This window comes from Carassius gibelio, chromosome B24 (assembly GCF_023724105.1).
Source record: "Carassius gibelio isolate Cgi1373 ecotype wild population from Czech Republic chromosome B24, carGib1.2-hapl.c, whole genome shotgun sequence".
Lineage (NCBI taxonomy): Eukaryota > Metazoa > Chordata > Actinopteri > Cypriniformes > Cyprinidae > Carassius > Carassius gibelio.
In genome coordinates, this window is record NC_068419.1 from 5,020,574 (window position 1) to 5,042,764 (window position 22,191).

At 35.0% G+C, this 22,191-nt stretch overlaps 3 protein-coding genes across 8 annotated transcripts in view; 2 read left to right on the plus strand and 1 right to left on the minus strand.

Annotated features, from left to right (window-relative positions):
* LOC128013347 (RNA-binding Raly-like protein) overlaps positions 1–1,666 on the plus strand; it is a 116,720-nt gene extending 115,054 nt beyond the window's left edge. For all 6 annotated transcript variants that reach the window (XM_052596271.1, XM_052596269.1, XM_052596268.1 and 3 more), the window contains 2 exons: positions 379–413; positions 566–1,666. In XM_052596271.1, coding sequence (XP_052452231.1) covers positions 379–411 — 33 coding nt within the window. In that variant the 3' untranslated portion in view covers positions 412–413; positions 566–1,666. The remainder of the gene's footprint in view (positions 1–378; positions 414–565) is intronic.
* An 8,785-nt stretch (positions 1,667–10,451) lies between these two features.
* On the minus strand, positions 10,452–12,204 carry LOC128013351 (ribosomal biogenesis factor). The gene is made up of 3 exons (XM_052596276.1): positions 11,806–12,204; positions 11,593–11,709; positions 10,452–11,337 (listed from the first exon to the last, which is right to left on the minus strand). The coding sequence occupies exons 1-3, from the start codon at positions 11,914–11,916 to the stop codon at positions 11,269–11,271; spliced, it is 297 nt and encodes a 98-aa protein (XP_052452236.1). The 5' UTR covers positions 11,917–12,204; the 3' UTR covers positions 10,452–11,268.
* A 1,094-nt stretch (positions 12,205–13,298) lies between these two features.
* LOC128013350 (carbonic anhydrase 2) lies at positions 13,299–19,598 on the plus strand. The gene is made up of 7 exons (XM_052596275.1): positions 13,299–13,569; positions 14,584–14,781; positions 15,491–15,609; positions 15,701–15,793; positions 16,356–16,418; positions 16,521–16,676; positions 18,044–19,598. Exons 1-7 carry the CDS (start codon positions 13,536–13,538, stop codon positions 18,161–18,163), a joined length of 783 nt encoding a protein of 260 aa, XP_052452235.1. The 5' UTR covers positions 13,299–13,535; the 3' UTR covers positions 18,164–19,598.
* The last annotated feature ends 2,593 nt before the right edge of the window (positions 19,599–22,191 follow it).

Genomic DNA, 22,191 nt, shown 5'->3' on the forward strand with positions numbered 1-22,191 from the left:
TGGGTTCAGTAGATACCCAAACAATACAGATAAAAATTGGCTTGACTTTTTAAAAGAAACTCTAGAGAAGTGATTTTGGACCCAGAATATGTTTCTACGAAAGGTCACAGGGTTGTTTTATATAATGATGAATGTAAGTATTGAGCGAGTAAATCTTAGGGTCATTTGCAATCATGAGCTGTTCTTTCTTAACAGATGAATGGCTAGATTATCTTTGTGTTTGGCTTTGCATTCAAATGAATTCAATTACTGAGACTATGACTGCTCATAGCAGTTTATTAAAATTGGGTCTATAAAAGTGCATTTCTAATTTGAAAGATCAGATTTTGCTTAGCTGTTCTGTATTCCTAAACTGATTTTCTTTTTTGTTTGTTTCAGATGGAGAATCATGTGTCTGATATTGACAACTGAAGGTGAGTTTATTGTGCCCTCTGTATTATATTTCATAGACGATTAAAAAATAATTGAATACAGTATATATTCTTACTTTTATAAATGCATTTGTTTACTGAATGAATGAAATTGATCACAGATGCAAATAAGTGCAATACAGTCTTGTTTGTAGAGTTCTACATCCAGAGAAGAAATCTACTCTGCATTGAACAGAAGACATGAAACTCTGTGAAGACGGACATCTCTTCTCAAACAAGGCCATGAAGGCTCTCGATTGGCTGATTAGATGCAGAGCAAATATTTTGACAAGTTTAGCATCTGCTAGTCACTTCAGCTGTTTTTCATTTTAATAGTGTCTGGCACATTCAATCATATATGATTTGCATTTCTCCAGTAAAAGGCAATGAAGTTCACATCTAATTTTGAAGTTCCTAATGCATACATTAAAGTTCGGTTTTTCCCTCAAGGATAAATTTCCTTAAGCAAAGATGAAAGGTTTTTACAGTCTGTGTGTGGAAAATGAGCCTTAAATGTCAGAAATGTAACATGGCATTTTTGAAACCTTCAGTATTAACAGAGAACTTATTTAAATAATTCTAGAATTTGAAAGATTTTAAAATATGAGGTCGGGCAATGAACATGAATTTGTGTGTGTGTGTGTGTGTGTGTCTGCTCGTTTTTGATTACTTGCATCTGCATCCACATTTTTCTGAAAACATGTTTTGAGTGCCCGTGTGTGTGTGTGTGTGTGTATAAAATCCGATTGTGTAATTGTATTCCATGGATCAAAATGTAATTTTCCCAGACCAAATCAAGTCCAAACTGATCAAGTACTTGATTCAATAAAAACATTTTAGCTCCATACTGCCAAATAAGTTTCATCAGACTTCTTACACTTGGACACTTAAGGATGACTGATATTGTCAGACCGCAGTAACTCAAAAAAAAGAAAAGAATTGTCTTAATGTGTCATGATTTGTAATGATACTGTAAAGATGATATTGTCACTGTATTTGGTTTTTATCATGCATATGTGTGTGAATTGGATCGACATGTAGTGGTCACTGTTTCTGTTCTCTATGATGTCATTCAGTATGGAGTGTGTTATAATGAACTCTATTTTTGTATGGCAGATTTACAGAAAAAGCGTCAGAATGTTCATCTTCGTTCTGCTGACATTTTCATTCTGCTGCTGTACATAATTTGTTTGTTTAAATCAGAATGTGGAAAGATGTGTATAGCATAAAAAAGAAAAAGATTGATTGAAAATGGATCCATTAGAAAAATTTGATTCTTCTTTTCTCTGTTTTGAAATCAGTGTCACGTTTGAGAGAAAGGTTATTCTATACGGTTTAGGTCTCATAACAGCTCAGCTCAGAGACCTAGTAATATTACTTCATATTGTATAGAAATGTAAACTATTTGTAAAGATATTTTTATGATTGGCATGCTATTATTTGAATGTATTTTCAGTTGTTTCATTTGTTGTCTGGCTATAGGCTTTGTGGTTTAAGAAAAGACTGCCATTACAATCACTATATAAAAATTGTGAAAAAAAAAAGTTTATTTTTTATTTTATATATATATATATATATATATATATATATATATATATATATATATATATATATATATATATATATATATATATATATATATATATATATATATATATGTTTTGAAGTGGAACCGAATGCAATATTTAAAGTTCAGCCTAAAAGTCATTGGCTTTAAAGGAATGGTTAAACTTAAAAAAGCTAATTTCCATTCAACTTATAGATGAGTTTGTTTCTTTATCAGAACAGAATTGAAGAAATGTACCATTCCATCACTTGCTCACCAGTGGATCCTCTGTAGTGAATGGGTGCCGTCAGAATGAGAGTCCAAACACCTGATTAATAACGTCACAATAATCCACAAGACTCCTGTCCTTCAATAAATGACTTATGATCTGCATGTTTGTAAGAAACTAAAACATCATTAAAGTTTTTTTATTTTAAAGTGCATAATCTATAATAAACCTCCTCAAGTGAGGAAGTCCATCCCCTGTTGTCCTCTCATGAATCCACCGTCATGTTTGTAAATGATGCTTGATCTGTGAATATTTCTCTCCTGAATCAGACAATGTTACTTTTTCACTGCAAAAAGCAACATTATATATAGAAGACTCTTGATTATTTCTTACAAACTCATTCTGATGGCACCCATTCACTGCAGAAGATCCATTGATGAGTAATACTAAATTTCTCCAAATCTGTTGCGATGAAGAAAAATCTCTACATATTGGATGGCCTGAGGACAAGTACGTTTTCAGCAAATTGTAATTTTTTAAGAATAAAATAATATTTACTGGTGGCCACAAGGGTATTCATGTGGCTCATTCAAACACTACATTGCATATTAAAATATTTATCAGTCTCAAAATACCACTTTTGAGTAACATTAAGCCTATAGAATATTCTTAACAGCAGGCAGAGACAGCTAGCGTTGGGTTTGTGTGTATGTGAGGTTTTGGGGGGGCATCGCAGCACCTGTCCTGGGTTTGGATGCACCTGAGTGCAGCTGTAGCAGATGGTGAATCAAATCCACTCAATTTATCAACATCAAAACCAAAAGACTGGGTTAATTAGGGCCACTGGCCACTTCATATGGAATCAGTTCATTGTATTAACTTCTTCCCGATCTCATTTCAGCAATATTCATGAGACAAAATGAAAGAAGCTGTTTAGAAAGCACTAATCTGATCGATTAATTAAATTAATATAAATGGAGAAAATGACCAAATAACCATTATGTCGTCATACTGACCTACCACAGCCATATTTGTCTGTATTTTCAGTGAAATATCAAGAAAAAATGCATTGCAACATTTTTATATGCAGTGACTGTATCTGTCATAACATGATCGCGTGACATTTGTTGTTTACAAAATACTTTTCAGAATCCAATTATCGTGATTTTATACATGAATGAGGAAAAAACATTTGCATTTGGATGGATTCCAGCTGCATTACCATTCCCCATAAGAGTGAAAACAGGTTTTCAAATTTCATATCGGCGTCTAGGAATATGCCAAATAGTCACATTTTTTCATTATTCAGTATCGGCCTAATTTATTTTACGGTCAGCTGTGTTACTATATCCTCCTGCAAAAAAAAAAGGGAAGAAGGACTCCAGTATCATATCCAAAAGTTAAAGTGGTTTTGCAGCATTATAAATACTCATCTCCCAGCTCACTGAACAAATCTTCATTAACATTTATATTATATTAGCTCAGGGCTGGATATGGACTTTTTTCCACAGGCCTTATTTGAGAAATATTCAAATGAAGTTGGTTGTTATGACAATAATATGTGAAACGTTTTCTAATGACTCGCACTGCCATAAAAAAAATATTAATAATAATAATGGAAAGAGTTTTGATAGGTCATCTAGAGTTGACTATGACATAATACTATTAAATTTATTCTTAGTTGAGTAATAACATTTCTTAAATTATCTTTGCACGCTTGATAACAGGATAGGTATGATTAATGGGACAGATAAACAAGTCATGATCATGTCCTGATTCAAACCAGTTTTCATCATGAAAAATAAAATACATGTTCTTAGTACACTGAAAATAAAAATTGTGTTGAAACAACTTTCACTCAAAAAGTGCTAGTAATATTTTCAATGACAAAGAAGCGACAAGTAACATTTAAATGTGAAATTGTCACATTTAAGAAAAACTGAAAGGAAGAAACATCCAATGATCTGTTTTATTTAAAAATGTAAAAAATAAAAATAAAAACTCTTCACATTAAGTCATAGTTAATGAAATACAATTGTTACAGTATTCTTAAATGTCTGTTAACGTTACTTTATCTTTGGATTTTAACAATAAACACTGTCAAACAGATTTTTCAAAGCTGGAAATACAATTATTATTAGATTATTGGAGTATGTTTTACAAGAAAATACTATTTCAGTCTTTCTGCATAAATTCACGTTTAATTTGATGTTACTTTTGCCTGCTGTTGATTACTTGTTATAACTTAAGTGACCATTCTGAGTTTACAGTAGGCGCTACAAAAAAAAAAAAAAAAACGTATTATTACTATTAGTAAAAGACAGAACCTTTCGAGTTTCATAACTGAGATTAAAGTATACTGAGACTGCATTTTAATGCCAAACAAAGCTCAGATTTTTTTGTTATTCCATGCATCTCTTTAATTTTTAAGCCTTGCCACTCACCAGCTAAATCTCCATTCATTTAGATTTATTAATGCAACTCTAAGTCATTAAGAGTCTTCAGGCTGAGTAGTTTAATTACTGTAGTCTGAGGAACAAAAGCTGTTGACCCAGCTGTTCAGAAGCTCAGGTGGAAGGAATGGAAAATGGATTTCTTTTTTTTCTTTTTTTGGATCCAGTACAGATTCAGAGGGAAAATTGCATATTGATTTCCTTCAACACTGTTGAAGTGGAAAGCCTTCCATGTCCTCATCAGCTCTTGATGTCTGGGGTCTAAATGTCTCTCTGTAGACTGATGTTCCTTGAGTTTTGATTGAACGGACTGAACTGCCTCTGATGGGCAATGACTTGAAGAGGTCACGCGCCAGCAGCGCTCAATAATTACTATCTGCTATGATTTGAGATTTATGAGTTTCAGACATTGCAGATGTGTGCTGTCAGTCCTCTGCTGATGAGACATTACTCCATCTTAGGGCAAATGACCCTCATACACTCCATAATAATGATAATAATAATAATAATAATAGTAATAATAATAATAATAATTTTTTTACATGAAAACAACTATTAACTATAAAACTTTTTTATTTTTAAAAACATAAATTATATTTGTATAAATCGTTTTAATTATATTAAGAATAACAATTATTTAATGCCAAAGTAAATTTAGTTACCAAATGGTATATTTCAAAAATGTAAGCATTTTGTTTTGTAAAAGCTTGTATTGTATGTTTAATTGATTAACTGAATTTCCAATAATATTGCAATAATGCAATATGGCTTGACCCTCTCAAGGAAGTCATAAAGAGATGTACGGAGTCATAATAATTACATGTACAAAGCCTTTAATTTTAGAAATGTTCAGAATGAGAGTCCAAACATCTGATAAAGACATCACAATAATCCACAAGTAATCCACACTCCAGTCCATCAATTAACATCTTGTAAAGTGAAAAACTGCAAGTTTGTAGGTAAATGTTAAAAGCAAAACCAAAAAAAAAAAGAAAAGAGAGCATGAGCATAGAGCATGTTTTTACAAAAAGCTAGTTAAAAACACAATAAAACTAGCTGCAACTATAGCAAAAAAGACTATTCAGGTTGTGTGAGATGAAACTCAATAGACTGAAAATTAGCTGGAGTAATTCCTTCTCCAAAAGTTCACCCCTCTGAAAGTCTCTAGATAATAATGACTGAAGGCTACAGCAGTGAAAGGGCAGGAGGGGAATCTTAGAGTCAATCCCGTTCCAGAGCTGATACCAGGATCAGACTTTCCTCTGTCTGTCTTCGGGTCATGCACCTGGCAGACAGACTTCTCAAGGGTCTTTATGCAATCAGAGAGACTTTATGTAATCAATACTGGTGAAGGGAAATGGACTGAGCGTGAAGTAGCTGGTGTAGAGGAAGAAAAGGCTGGAATAATGCGGCAGCAGCCGGTGGGCAGCACAGCTCTCTGTGATTATTCTCAACAAGACTCATATGAACGTATACAAGAATATACGAACAGCTGTCCTGATTAATGATTACTCCTCTGATTCCTGGTCAAATCAGCACTGATGTGCCGCAGTCCTACACAAATCCACATCAGGTTTTGTCAGAAATGTCAATTTTCTGTCAAGCTGTGCAAGTAAAGCAAAAAACTAAATAAATAAATAAAAATAAAATTGTTTCACTCTGACTTGTAGCACTGGCCAAGCAAAAGTTAGTTAAAAGCAATCAGTAGTTTTTATACCCATTCAGTTCAAGAAAATTAAATAACTAAATATTATAATGAATAATATTACATATATAAAGATATGCAGTTTCTTTCTTTTGATGAAAGAGTAGACATTGACTTCCATGGAACAAAATATGAAAGTCTGGCTACTATCAACTGTTTGGTTAATAGCATTCTTCAAAATATCTTATTTGCGTTCAGCAGAAGCAAAAAACTCATACAGGTCTGGAAGCAGCAGGGGGTGAGTAAATGATGGCAGAATTTTCATTTTTCTTAGATTAATCCATGCACGCTTGAGGTTTTCAATTCATCAGAGACATATATTTCGTCAAAATGCAATAACTTGGTCCACGAGTGAAATGACTTTTGGTTTCCTATCCACTCTCAGCTGTAAACTCATTTACAATTAGTAAAAATCTGAAAGAAAACAATTAACTGAGTTCAGAAGAGGTCTCTCCACTTATTTGGGCGCTTATGAAAGCATATATACAATGTATTAGTGGTATGGTCAAGTCTAAGATCAGATGCAATAAACATTACAGAAATTTCCAAAGAAGTCCAAGAAGACTACGCTTCCATACAGTACAGGTTATAATTCAACTTAAAAAACTGCAGGAGAACATGTAATTCTCACTTACTGAAGGTCAGCCATGGTTTAGATTAATGGTGCTTTTCTTTACGAGCTCTGGAGCAGCTAAATCAATTTGAGTCTTAATGTGAACAAAAGCAGCACCTTTTTTCATCTTGGTGGCATTCAGGGCATAACGAGATGTGATGTGAGGACGTAGGGTTAATCAGCAGATTGTCTATAATTATGAATGTCTGCTGTGAGCAGTGAGTCATTGGTGTGTGAAACGAGCTCCGCGCAGACCTTTAAGAGCTTGAAATGCACACACACACCGAGCAGCCCTCAACCTCGGGCTTCTTAAAAAATCTCTAATTGGCAGGTTAAACGACTCGCATTGTGTACTTTTGGAAATTTCTGTATTCTGAATATGGGGAAAGCCCATGTGTTTAGGCAAAATACCCTAAATTGTAACATACTGGAGTACAACAGAGACTGAAATTGAGGAAATCTATGTTATTATAGTTTCAGTCTCAGACCCCAGATTTACACGCCGCTAAAAACCACGTAAAACCAAAGAAATGGTGGTTGGTTGCTGTACATAGACTACTGGTCAGAGGGTCTATTTCTGTATAAGAGATTCTTGCCAAAATAAACTGCTAAATGGAGCACAGTCATGAGAATATCTGTCGCTATATGCAAGGCTCTTGTGTCCACTGCAGCAGAGCTGAAAGAACGCTCATTTCATATTTCTAAAGTCCTAGATCATGTCCTTTTAATAACTAAACCGTTTTTTTTTTTTAGGGGGTTGTGGAAAGTTTTGTCAGCTGAACTTTCGGCATGTTGTTAAACATCAAACTCCATTGAACCCACTGTACCTCTATTCCTCAAAGCCTCATTATCATTTCTGTCAACAATTAAATATGTCGCTACCCTGACTATGGGAACCAAGTAGCAGGGGATTGTGGGATCGACAGCAGAATGGAGCAACCCTGAGAGTGTCAGAAGGTTGAGAAAGTTTGCTTTGAGGGGAAGGCACTGACATAAACATTTCCAAAGCAGTTTCCAGTGAATTCAGTGCTTAAATCATATTATTGACACTGGATGCTTCTTCTTCAACAACTTAAGGTGCTTGCTTTTATTTCTCAACTTCTTTCCATCATATGTAACATTAAGGGGCTGTACAAATAGAAACAGCTATGTTGCCTCCATTTTTTCCCAATGTGAACATGTTAGATTGATGTGTTTGACCATTATGTTCACAACTCACATTTTTTTGCAGCATCTCCTGCAAAACCATGAAGACTTTCTAAAAACATGGTGCTTGAAAAGAACTTCATATCCCATACCTTGCATTTTTTTTTTCATTCCACTGCCTTTGGTAAAAAAATAAATAAAAATGTTTTGTGACAAAACCACCCCCTCGAGTTTCTATCTTACAAGTAGCTGGATAACAACTGATCCTAGATAAACACAAGCATTTATATCAGGTAACCTACTTTCGATCTGCTACACCAGAACCGAACATGTATCTCATTGCCAATGCAGGGCACTGCAAAGAGCTACTGAGGAATTAACATTGATTGACTCTTTATCCAGCTCGGGTTTCTAGGGGACTGCATCAATACCTGTTCGACCTCGCGGTTTGTGGCTGATCTGACCTGTTTTGAAGAACTCTAGGAGGTTTTGCAGACAGCAACAACAGCGGTGCATGGAATTCTAAGTGCTTTCCATCAGACAGTATCAGTAATGCTGAAATTACCAGAGAGACCTGGATAATGCTGAGCTTCACCACACTAATGCAGAGCCAAATTGCTGACAGCTCCCTTCGGTTGGGAAAGTCTGCTTGTAAAGATCCATTTATTTTCCCATATAGAACCCTTTCCACATAAACAGGCGTCTGGAAATGATATCATCTGTGGGTATGTGACAAATGAATGCGAGACTGAGCCACAGAACAGTCTAAGGTGGCACATTAGCTCTGTGAAGAGTGTGTGCGTGTTTGAGTGTGTTAGACTCGAGTTTTATGCGGTGCAGAGCTCCAAATCTCACTGCAAAGCATCAGGAAGCTCAGAATGCTTGACAGCTATGGAAAACACACCTAACTCCTCTGCTGACCCTCGGAGCAAACCCCCATTTCCTGTTTTAGGAAGATTTGGACACCTAGTGCTTGACAACTGCTTGTTATCGTGCGTAGAAAGCAATCATGTTTTTCTGCAGAACCGACTTTGCAAGAGATGAACATGTATTGAAGAGATGCGGCTGATTTACCAGTCGAATGATATATTTATGCTTTTCACTGCCTTATGAAAGACCCCCAGCTGTTCCAAGAGACAACATAAACAGCTGCTGAAAAAGCCGAGCACAAAATGTGGATCCGAGCACACAAAAATGCTATTTCACAACATTCTCAATTTTGAGTGATGTGAGATATATATTGACAGCCTAATTTGCACAAATCTCTTGCCTGCAGACTTTTATTATTCATGAAAAAAAAACTGCCTTTTTGGGGGGACAAATATTTTACTTTAAAAGCGAGAACAACAGCTTTGCGTTATGATATTGAGCTTGGGTATTTCACTACTGTGGATAATTGTTACACGACGAGAGAGCAACTCATTATTTTCATCCTTCTTTAAGGTTTGATATATTCATGCAGTCAAGTCTTCGGTTGAAAGCTCGATGGCAGATTGAATGAATCTCAACACCCACAAATGTTCTGCTTAGTCCCTGATACTGTCAGGATGGCATATACGCACCAGTGAACTCTCATACCCCTCTCAGACTTGAGAAAGGTTTAAAGTGCCACACTCCAAAAAATAATCTATATATATATATATATATATATATATATATATATATATATATATTGTAGTGCCACCACTGAAGAACCATTTTGTGTTCCCAAAGAGCAGTTCTTAAAAGAACATTTTTTTTCTAAGTGTAAAGAATTACATAAACTAAATAACCTTTTCCCACTATATAGTACCTTGTTGTTCCATGGATGTTAAAGGTTCTTCATGGATCGTAGATGCCTATCAAAAACCTTTATTTTTAAGTGCATTATAAGCATGCTTGTTTTTCTTAAACACTGCATGCTTCATTGTGTCAGCCACAGACGGACACTTTAGTTCAAAATGCCTGTTTATAAAAAGATAACCACATACTTGTCCTTACATTTAGTTATATCTAAGTGAATAGGAGAAAAATACGTATTTATCTGGTGACTTGGGAGTCTTGCTGTTAATGTAGTGCTATTATTGTAAAGGTCTGGCCTCTAGTGGTATTGAGCTGTTATCACAACACATAGGAAATAAAGGAACGTTCACATTAACTAAGAGAGCCTCTCTCAAACTTAAAAGTTTATAAAAGCATTTATATAAAACAGAAATCAGCAAAACTCCTTTGGAACATATTATATTAATGTATGTAACATATGTAATCCCTTTTGATCAATTTGATGAATCTTTTCTAAAAAGCATTATTTTTTTTATTTTATTTTTTATGCACTGATTCACACAATTTATTCACATACACAAACAAATGTCTCATTCAATAATTTTATTTGATCTCAAACTTTTCTGTGGTTATAAACCAGCATAAAGGACTCAAGATAAATGTTGCATACAGGACTTGATGTAGAACTTTTCTGTAAAATGAAAATTAATTCACTTACATTTTAATCAAATGGGTTTGGAACCACACACAAGGATGAATAAACACAATTATTATTTGCACCTAAAATAAAAACCTGTAAGCAGATTCAGAATAAAGGTTTGAAGAGATTCTTTCAAGTGCTGTTTTAGTGCTTAGAACTGCAAAAAAATAAAATAAAAAAAGAAGTCAATTCCCTTCCAGCCCACCTTCTATAAATAAAACACCAGCAAACAATCTCAATTCCACTGACTCGACTGGACATCTCTCTTTCCACTGGGTCACAAGTTCAAACATTGATCCGAAGAATATATAAAGCCTGTTACAGCTGACTCAATAAAACAGAAGCACAACTCATTACAGAACAGCTCTGAAAGAATTCAGTCTTTAATGACTTTGTTCTTTATGCTTCAGCAAGCACAGACAAAATTCAAATCCTAAAGAAAATCAGTGCTCTAGGAAAACTTACTAATGTATTTTCTGGACATTAGGCTTGGTTGTGTGATCAGCATGAACTGCGGAGTGCATTTACAAAACCAGTCCTACGAGGGATAGAAATCATGCAAAAAAACATGATTGAATCTACACGGGGGAATATTTTTGTAATAAATAATATGGCTGACTGGCAGTTATCTATAACTATTTTTGTTTGAGGACTTTGTAATGAAGTGTCTGTGATTCGTACATTTTAGCATGTTAAAATGATCTTCTACAGTTGAGAGAAAAGCTGGGCAGCATTATCCACATTGACAGCTTCTCGTGGAGCTTCTCTGACCACCTGAAATACAGTTTACATGTGACGGTGAACATTACGCATTTACAGCACAAGAAAAAAAGTATTTGGACACGAGGCATTAAATGTCAATGCATTTGATAAAAAATGTATTAAAAAAAACATGACAGTGACATTTAGAGACAAAGAACAAAAACACTTAATGGAAAAACAGCTGATAGAAAGTCAAGTTCCAGATTTCATTTGGACATAGCTTACAATTTAAAGCTACGAATAAAAAATAAAACAGGAAAATCTGACCTTCTGTGCTTTTTTGGGTTCACTGGATGTTGATTTTGATATACTTCTGACATCTCGCTGTACTTCTGTGAACATCTGATTTAAGCTCTCCACTTTTTCATTTCTCAAAGTGTTTATCTGTGGGCAGAATATCAACTTGTTTATCTTCCAAATCTCTAGAACTGTGTGCAGTCCTGAAGGCGCATTACTGATGTAAACAAAACTTGAACTCACATGTTTCAAAGAGGTCTTGACGGGTTTCGCTTTGGTCTTGGGTTTTGACTGTTTGTTCGCAACCTGAAATACATTCTGTTGCTTTTTGCCTTTCTGTTTATTTTTTGCCATTTCCCCTGTAGACCTTCTGATGAAAACAACTCGAGGCCGCAATCTGGACGTCTAAAATAACGTTTAACGACTGATCCAAACGCAGACAGCAGACGGAGAACAGTATGTGGCTATATCACGCTTAGATGACACTCGATTCCAAACTAAACGTGTCTAACAAAAAATTATAATTACTTATATTCACGTCGCATATATTCCATAAACAGAAAAGCGTTGTTTCAACTATCAACTATATTTTCCCCACATCCACGTGCCTGCTCTGTGCTTTTTCTTCACTCTACAAGCGCATTATCGCCATCTAGTGGTGTGGAGAGTACACGAAACTTTAAATAAGGTCACGACGACAACTGATCCAGGCATTACAAATAATAATAAAAAAATAAAAAATAAAATAAAATAAAAAATAAACATTGGAACAACATTGGTCAATTAAACTCTACAAATATGACACTGACCTACTCTCAGTCGCAAGAATACAATCAAGGTTCATATTTATAAAAATAATCAATTAAAAAAAATCTAGATTGACGTAATATATTAGCTAATAAATTAATTTGATTAAATAGTGAAACTGTACAAACACACGCGAAATGTATAAATTCATATGAGGTCTTCACATATTCTAACAAGAAAAATTTGAAAGCTACATTTGGCCCTTCTTTGAATTTAAACATGAATTTATTCGTTTTTTTGTTCAGTTTGCGGTCAATAGTAGTTTCAACACTCGACCACCAGATGGCAATCATTCACTTTATATTGCAATTTCAGACACAAGTACAATGACAGAGCTTCACAAAATCTGAATTTTGTAACTTTAAATATGCATATGCATGAACAGTTACAAATAATATACACGCTATTTTTATTAAAAAAAAAGACTAAAATAGCATTGGTTTCAGTATCGGCAGAATGATGTATCCTGCAATGTTTAGGCTATATTAAAATCTACATTTCATATTTTTATTCCCTATTATTTATTCTTGAGCCAATAATAAATAGTAAACATAATAATTATAATAGGCTAATAATTACAACATGACACAAATTACTCTGGCTACTAGCTATTAGTGTATTTGTTAGTGATATAGGCTACACATATTAAAGAATTATGTTGGTAGTACTAAATTCATTATGAGTAAGGTAGCCCGTTTATATATCTATATATTAAACCTTCCTATTTCCATATATCTATTTTCAGTTACGGGCTCGCTCTTTGTAAAAAAGCAGAGTGTTGCGCAAAACCGCCATTCATTCGCTGTGCTAGTGATGAATCATTACTGCACTCATTGTCATTATTACTAGCCTGTCACACTGTCACTCTACGTCACCAGAACCAGCGCGCCACAAGTATCTGATTATGCAATCACAGGATGGTAAAAATGCAATAACATAGCAGCAGATCACAGCAGGAGATTCCCGCATTCCGAGAGAGACGCGGATGGAGAGCGCGCAGGATCGATCGATCTCTCTGTAGCTCCTCCTGCTGCTGATCACACCAATGTACGGTCATGTGAGCGAACAGCGTCCAGAAAGCCGCTATATAAACCCCCAGCTCATCTGGCCGAGGTCACTAACACTGCTTCAGGACACTTGAAGACTCTTGCGGCGCAGCTGTCATAATGTCCAACGAATGGGGATACGCAGACCATAACGGTAAGACCCCTCATGTAATTATGATTTCAATAATTCATTCGCGTTTTCATAGGATGTGTCAATATGAAATCTATCACAGGTTCTCTATTTTTCCCCTCTGTATCTGCATGTGCCCTCTTTGCAACTGTTCACCTTGGCTACTGCACAGTCAGCACTATCAGTGACAAGTGCAAAATGTACAGATTTTACATATATTATGTGCATAATAATGTATACATATTTGAATTTTTGTGTCAGCTGTATGTACTTTTTTTCTTCACACGAATGTGGATTTTTATTTTATTTCATACCAAACGCAGGAAATACCTTAGATACTGTGCAAATGAAATGCATTTTCTTTCCATTAAAATGCACATACAATCATAATAATAATTATTATTCCAAATAATATAATTAAATATAATTCCTTTTTTGTACATTTTGTTTGAACATAAATACATTATTATTATTATTATTATTAAAGGCAATGATGTAAGGACATTTTTTCTTCTTCACATAATACATTGGTGGACACTGCAATTCAAATGCATGTTTTAAATGCACATTAATATATTTTTATATTATTATTGTTATTATTATGATAGTTATTAAAGGCAATGATGTAAGGATATTTTTTATTCTTTAAATACTTGTGGGTTTTTATTTAATCCCAAATGCAGATTATATCTTGGACACTGCATATCAAATGTTGTAAATGCAGGTAAAATGCATGTAAAATATTTGTTTGTTATATAAATAATTAGTTATATTAGTTATTTAAAATATAGGCTACCATTAGTTGTTGTTGTTGTTTTTTTTTTCATTTTGTCTCCGATGCATTCTTTTTTTTTATTTTATTTTTTTTATAAAGCCATTTATAATATTTGTCTTTTATTTTATTTTGCCTTAAAGGCAAGGATGTAGCTACTGTCAAATGTGCAGAAAGTGGTCTTTAAAATAAAATATTTTGTGCTGTAAATGTTTTTTGTCCCGGATGCATATTGTTTAACCTCTGTATATCACCTTCCACTGCAGGACCTGAGAAATGGTGTGAAAACTACCCGATTGCTAATGGACCTCGCCAGTCTCCAATAGACATTCAACACAGTGGAGCATCTTATGATGAATCGCTGAAACCGCTTCATCTGCAGTACGACCCCTCCACTTCACTGGACATCCTGAATAATGGACACTCCTTCCAAGTCACCTTCGCCGATGATGACGACAGCTCAAGTTTGTGACCTTTTTATAATCAACTAAGCTACGTCTATTCCTGTATTAATCATTAGCTTTGCTTAGGCAGAAGGTTCTTGAAACAACTGCAGTGTTAACCTTGATAATATCTAGAAGGAAAAGTTATATAATGATGAGGCTGCGTCTGACACTAATGCAAGTATTACTGCAGTATTACTACTGAATATAGTACTAAACATGCTCTTTCAGGAAGCATTGGAAAACATTTCAGAAGTTGGCGTTTGCTCTAACTACATAGTTAAACATTAATTTACAAGAGTATGCTGTACTAGAGTGTTTAAAAGCCTTTGAATAGACCGTTTGCACACAATTTTTATAGGTTAGGTTTATTTATAGGTTATAGTTGATTTTATTGCATGTCTAAGCAGTTGTAAAGCCTAAAATTAAATGAATGTGAAAATATTAGTGTAACACCACCTTGACCCTTTAGCAATATCATCCTCCAGTGACACTTTTGGTTAGAATTATGGGAAATCACACATGTGTTCACACAAATGATTGCACTGAAGCTGCTTAGCAGTGAATGGTTTAAGTGTCCTTCATGTGAACTTTGACAGAATCGGTAGATGGAACCTGTGTAGCAAGTTTAACCATGTTTAGCCTGTTTAACAATTGTTAGCTACTGTATAGAGTATGTAACAGACTTTGACATCACATTCATAATTTTTTCTGTGTTTGCCCACATTAGCTCTGACGGAAGGCCCAATCTCAGGCAAATACAGACTCAAGCAGTTCCACTTCCACTGGGGAGCCAGCGACGACAAGGGCTCCGAGCACACAGTCGATGGGAAATGCTACCCAGCTGAGGTATGACTATCTTGGAAAACTGGGGAAATGAAGATGTGAGATGTTTTCTTTTATCATTAAGTATTAATGTTTCTCATAATCTCAATTTTAGCTCCATCTGGTCCACTGGAACACAGAATATCCCAGTTTTGGGGAAGCAGCCAGTAAGCCTGATGGTCTTGCCGTGGTTGGAGTTTTTCTAGAGGTCTGTATGCAGTTGTACAGTTTTAGAGCCTATTTACTAACCACATCGTCAGCAAACACTGGGCTGAATTCATTAAAACTTTTTTTAGGGGCTATTTTCTAACCACTTTGTCAGCAAACACTTTTACAAATTTACTTAATAGATGCATCACTTTTGTTTATGACATTTATGCCCTAAAATAAAATAAAAATATTGTGCCTAGACAGTTTTTTTTAAAAATTAGTATTCATTTTTTCATTTTTAGGGCCTATTCACTAACCACTTCACCAGCAACACAGAGATGAATTCACTTAATCGCATCATCACTTTTGCTCATTGTGTTTTTGCTAAATAATAAAATAAAATTTAATTAAATATTGTGGCTTAGACAGATTCTTCCCACAAATTTGTACAATTGGGTTGAAGAAAAATGCAAATTTAATTTAAGTCACACATTTAGTCTCATATTTATAAATAATATAAAATAAAATGCAAAGTAAAATTAAAGAAAATATTGTGGTTTAGTCATATTTATGCCACTTTTTTTTAGTTTAATTAATAAAAATGTTTGTTTTCTCGTCAGATTGGTGCAGAAAATCCTAATCTCCAGAAGCTTCTGGATGCTATGGATGCAATCAAGTGCAAGGCATGTCTACCAATTCAATTACATTTTGTTTTCAGTTTTACTTCATGCTAAATTTTGAAATCAGTTCTGCTTCATGGTTCATTTGTGGGTGTTATCTTGCAGGGAACGCAGACCTCATTCACAAACTTTGACCCAACCGTCCTGCTCCCAGAGTCTCTGGATTACTGGACGTACCTGGGGTCTCTGACCACCCCTCCTCTGCTCGAGAGCGTCACATGGATCGTCTGCAAGCAGTCAATCAGCGTCAGCTCGGAGCAGGTCCTGCTTATGACACAATTTATACCAGTAATACAAGCATAGATGTGGAATTTACAAGTCACATGCTTCATAGTGAAGTGTGGCATCTCGCATAATATAGATTTGGATGTGCATCTTATTAAGAACACCTTGCTGACTCAATTAAAAAACACAGGTTACTTATTCGAACAGGATTAAGATCACAAATTATGTCTATAAAATACAAATGTGTATAACCTCCTTAGGTTGTGTAATCAATGTGAATGAATGAATATATATCTATATAAAAAATTTATTTATATACTGCAATCACTACTTAATGTGAGCTACCCAGAAGCATACAGTCTAGAAAAAAATGTATTAAACATTATTACTTGTTTCTTTAGTCTTTAGGCCTTACACTTTCAAAACCATCTCTCATCTGAGGAAATTGTAAGCAAATGTACAAAACCTTCATAGTCAGTTGTATTTTCTTCTCCATTCAACCTCTGTGGCATCTAGCCCTCATGTGAAAATGAACACAACCCTGTCGAATGTTTACATCACAACTTTGGTTCAAGGCTGGTAATGTGTGCATAACCTCAGGTGGCATTGGCTCATTTCCTAGCTGCCTGTTCAATTATTGACTTCATAAATACAAAATAACTTAACAGGATATTCTGTTCAAAATATAAGAATGAATGAAAATGAGTTTGCTTAGGACAGTTAATGTTTAACCAGTTTGGAGAACTATTAGCGTTTCCCCAATCTAAGTCAAATCAAGATTATTTATACAGCTTTATATAGTCAAGATCGATTCAAAGCAACAAAGCTGTGAACAGTTATTAACAGGAAAATGTTAATGTTTCAAATTCTGCTGTAAAGAAAATGTCATTATTCAGCTCAAGTCAGTTCAGTGTTGATTCAGAACAGTTCATTCACTGTGTAGTTCATCGATTGTGAAACAAGTTCAAAATAGTGATAAGCAGCTCTACACAATGTTATTACTCAGCTCGAGTCAGTTCAATCTTGATTCAGTTCAGTGAAATCCAGCTTGAGTCAGTTCAGTGTTGATTCAGTTCAGTTCAATGCAGCCCGAGTCAGTTCAGTGTTGATTCAGTTCAGTTCAATTCAGCTTGAGCCAGTTCAATGTTGATTCAATTCAGCTCAAATCAGTTCAATGTTGATTCAATTCTGGGTAATTCAGCTGGAGTCAGTTGATTGTTGATTCAGTTTATTTAAATTCAGCTCGAGTCATTTTAATGTTAGTTAAATTCCATTTATTTCAGCCTGAGTCATTTCAATGTTGCTTCAGTTTAGTGAAGTTCAGCTCAAATCAGTTCAGTGTCCGTTAAATAGTAACTGATGCTGAAAACTCATTATTTGTCTTTCTTTCTCTTCCTCTACAGATGAAGAAATTCCGATCTCTGCTTTTTACAGCAGACAATGAGGAGGCTTGCTGCATGGTGAACAACTATCGCCCCCCTCAGCCTCTGAAAGATCGTGAGGTCCGTGCATCTTTCAAATGAAGGACAACCCCCCCTCCCCCCCCCCCCGGACCTCACTTCCTCCCCTTCCCTCCCTTCTTTAGCATGATATGCAAACGCTATGCCCCCAGGTCAAAGCACCTTCACCCTCCATGCAGTGATGCTGTGCAACCTGCCAGCTGTCCAGCAGACCAGATGTGCTGTTTGGAGAGTAAAGAGGCTATGCAGGGAATCATGTCTTTGTACTGTCCCTCTCTTTCTTTCTTTCTCCTTCTTCATTCATTAGTGCAAATGCTTGAATTATTAGGACTTAGAATATGGTGCCAATTTTGTATAAGGCTCTGATTTACATGTGATGCATTGACAGACAAGAGGAGTAATATATACATGGGGTATTTAATATTTAAATTGAATATTTAACTATATTTGTATTGCTTTCGAGCAGAGATGACCAAATCTGGACAAAGCTGGGGCCTGTGATGACCTTCATTTTGGCCCGTCATAATATATTTACATTTATGCATTTGGCAGATGCTTTTATCCAAATGACTTATATTGCATTGATGGTATAATTTTTTTTTTTTTTTTCATGCATTTCTTTTTGCACCTCTTTTTTTTCACAGTAGATGGATACAATGCAACATTTATTTTTGAATAACAGACCTCAATCACGTTTGATTTCTGGTCCTTTGTATTAAAGTTTGAGCACCTCTGTTCTATAGACTAGACCAGCATCTCAGATTGAAATGCAAAGGTACGGCAGATTGGCAGATTCCCGAACAGATGCCATCTGTGCTGCTGTCCTTCCCTGCCAGGCTGTAATCTCTGGCTGTCTCAGCAGTGCTGAAGCTTAATGAAACCCAATGCACACTGTTATCAGGCTGCAAGGTCTCGAAAATTCCCCTTTGGTAAACATCCATGTCGGCACGTAGGGAAATAACGCACAAAATCTAGCATGTACTGTACAATCAGAGCAGTTTTGATTTGACGTATTTGTGCCTCATATAGTAATTGCATTTTCCTGTGTGTGTTTCTGAAAGATGTCATTGATTGCAACTGATATTCATAAGATTTCAGTTTAAAAGCAATAGCAATAATTGCATGAAACCCTTATAATTCCTTAATTAGCCGTTTCTTGTTCTATGCTTTAATCTTGGACTTTGAGTTATTAGTCTCTTCAGCTGTATTGCAAAGCGATGCACAAGCAACACAGTGAGTCTTAACAGAAGCCAAAATGCCAATAGACAAATCTTGCAGGTTAAGCAAGGAGGTCAACATCAGCTCTTCTAAAGCACTGGGACCAGGGCTTGTGTCTTATGTTGTGTTTGTAAAGTCAGCTGGTTGGAAATATATTGTGTAATGTGATATTGAATGTATTTTACTTGAATATGAGGGCTTTGTTAAGCAATACTGTTCTGCCATACTCTGTTCTGCTATTTTCAAAAAGGATATTTTAAGTAAAGATATTTTATGCTTATTCTGTGTTGTGTTTTTGGGATGATTAACTAATGCCCTATTTGAATGGTAACTTATTTAATATGAGAACATGATGTAATTGCAGCAGTTATAGATGCTAGGCAATGATTTTATTGCCATCAATTGAATTTTGATGTATGTTTTCTCCATCCATCCTTGCCGAATTACATTTTCAGGAATGAGTATAACTTAATTCCCAACAAGTCATATATATTTATCTGCGAAGGGGTCAAGCTTTTGTGTTTTCATCCAATAGTGTATGTACAGTTAGACTGCTAATGTTTTCTGAATATTAACTGGTCCAGAAGTTGAGAATCTGTTAATATAATGCTATTTTTAACTGTAAAATATAAATCACCAGTTTATAGATAGTATAATATCCACTTGCTTTGACAGAGACTACAACTTGAATAAAACCACCACTCCAAACCTTTACTGTGCTTCTAAGACATTGACCTTTATTATCTGATAAGTTAACGATTAGCAGCTATCCCGAGTTATCATTAAGTTTATCACAATAAAAGTCAAATATCTGTAATAAGTCTCCACATGACAGCCACAGGCTATGTATACAGTAGAAAATAGTCTACATGTTTTTAACCAGTAACAAATACTTTCACATGATTGGCAACATCAGTTTACCTGCATGGTCATTATCTTCAAAACTAAAACTATAAAAATGTGTTTTATTATATATATATATATATATATATAAATGTACAAATATATAAATATATTAAAATTTTAACTAAATGACAATTAGGAATTAGGAAACATGACAACTACATGAAACAAAGAAAAATAATATATATTACTAATAATATATTACTAATACAAAAAATAAATAATAATTTATAAATAATAATAAAATAAGGAAATACTCAAATAAAGAGGGGCGGCCCAAGATCTGAAGAATATTGGAGAGATTTGAACCATTTGCAGCGTCTTTAATGATTTAATGATATTGTTGCACTCCAAGTGGATCATAAAGCCATTAATAAAACCTAATATGCCATGCCGTCCTCTATGCTGTTTTCCAATTAAAATCAGTGGGAGCCAGAGGACTCTTCGCCTCACAAGCTGTATGGCATCATAATGCAATCTCATTTAAATAATTATTGATTTACCTGCCAGCGCAGCATCGCACACTGACGTCAAAGTTCACAGCGAGAGCCGAGGAACAGGATTATGCTAATGACGTCACCATAACACACCCCGCTTTCATGACAAGGCGACAGACCCGAGCTCGCAGAAATCAATGCGTTACATAAGAACAGTGTCTGGTGATATAAATCAGAGCGAATAAGAGCATAAATCTCTCACTCATACACATGCCAACAAGCAGCTAATCTCTACTGCAGTAAATCCCAAAGAGCATCCTGGCATGTACACAGCAGTGCGGCATGAAACATGACCTACAGTCAAGGACACACAGACACAGTTTCCGCAGGCTTTCATGCTAATGCGATTCAAGGAGAGCAGGCGTATCGTCACACATTAAGAAAGACATATATAAAGACGCAGTTTCAAATATACACATGACATGCCTTTCTCGAGTTACTGTTGCACTTAATAAAATCTCGCTTTGTGTAGTCAATGTGGACTGTGATGCTTAAATGTAAATCCCCTTAATTGAGCAAGAGACCTTCTTTGTGAACACATACACTGTTTTTATAGCTCTCTTTACTGTAAATTGCTCAATAAAGCTGTCATGAAGAGCTTGGGAATATCTGCTCTCTGAGGTTCACATGGCACTTGGCCACAAGGTCCGAGGACACAGTGAAGGCCAAACTAGCAGGTCTACTGTAATTTTAATGTGCAATGCAAAACCACTATTCTGAATCAGTATTTAAGCCTTGTTTTCATGCAACAATATCTATTTATATCTGTTGTGTTTAAACAGCCATAACACAAATATGTTTTTTGTTCTTATTATGTTATATGTGACCCTGGAGCACAAAATCTTCTTAAGACCCTGGAGTCTTAAGTCGCTGGGGTATATATTTAGCAATAGCCAAAAGTACATTGTGTGGGTGAAAATTATAATTTTTTATTTTATGCCAAAGATTATTAGGATATTAAGTAAAGAGCATGTTCCATGAATATATTTTGTAAATGTCCTACCATAAATATATCAAAACTAGATTTTTGATTAGTAATACGCATTGCTAAGAACTTCATTTGGACAACTCTCAGTACTCTCAGTATTAAGATTTTTTTGCAACCTCAGATTTCAGATTTTCAAATAGTTATATCTCAGACAAATATTGTTTTATCCTAACAAACCATACATCAATGAAAAGCTTATTTATTCAGCTTTCAGGTTTTGTGGTCCAGTGTCACATATTATATTTAATTGATCAGGGTGCAGACAGATGTAATAAAATATATGTAAATATCTTGTTTTTGGTCTCATTTACTATGGATAAGAATTTACGAACTGGCATGAAAATGTCTGTTCAACATATTAATAATACTGCCTCTGAATGCATTGGACCTCAAAAAATAGTGGCCTCTAAGCAGGGGATTTCTCACTGAGGTGTTATCTGAAGGAAATAGTTTTTCTCAATAACTTGTGGTATAGGATATCTTAA

Bases quoted from the DNA above. Each gene is read 5' to 3' on its own strand.
- LOC128013351 (XM_052596276.1), bottom strand. From the start codon at position 11,916: ATGGCAAAAAATAAACAGAAAGGCAAAAAGCAACAGAATGTATTTCAG. The intron at 11,710-11,805 runs GTGAGTTCAAGT...TTCTGCCCACAG, and splicing joins TCAAGACCTCTTTGAAACAT to ATAAACACTTTGAGAAATGA. The intron at 11,338-11,592 runs GTCAGATTTTCC...ACTGTATTTCAG, and splicing joins AACCCAAAAAAGCACAGAAG to GTGGTCAGAGAAGCTCCACG.
- LOC128013350 (XM_052596275.1), top strand. From the start codon at position 13,536: ATGTCCAACGAATGGGGATACGCAGACCATAACG. The intron at 14,782-15,490 runs GTTTGTGACCTT...TGCCCACATTAG, and splicing joins CGATGATGACGACAGCTCAA to CTCTGACGGAAGGCCCAATC. The intron at 15,610-15,700 runs GTATGACTATCT...TCTCAATTTTAG, and splicing joins GGAAATGCTACCCAGCTGAG to CTCCATCTGGTCCACTGGAA.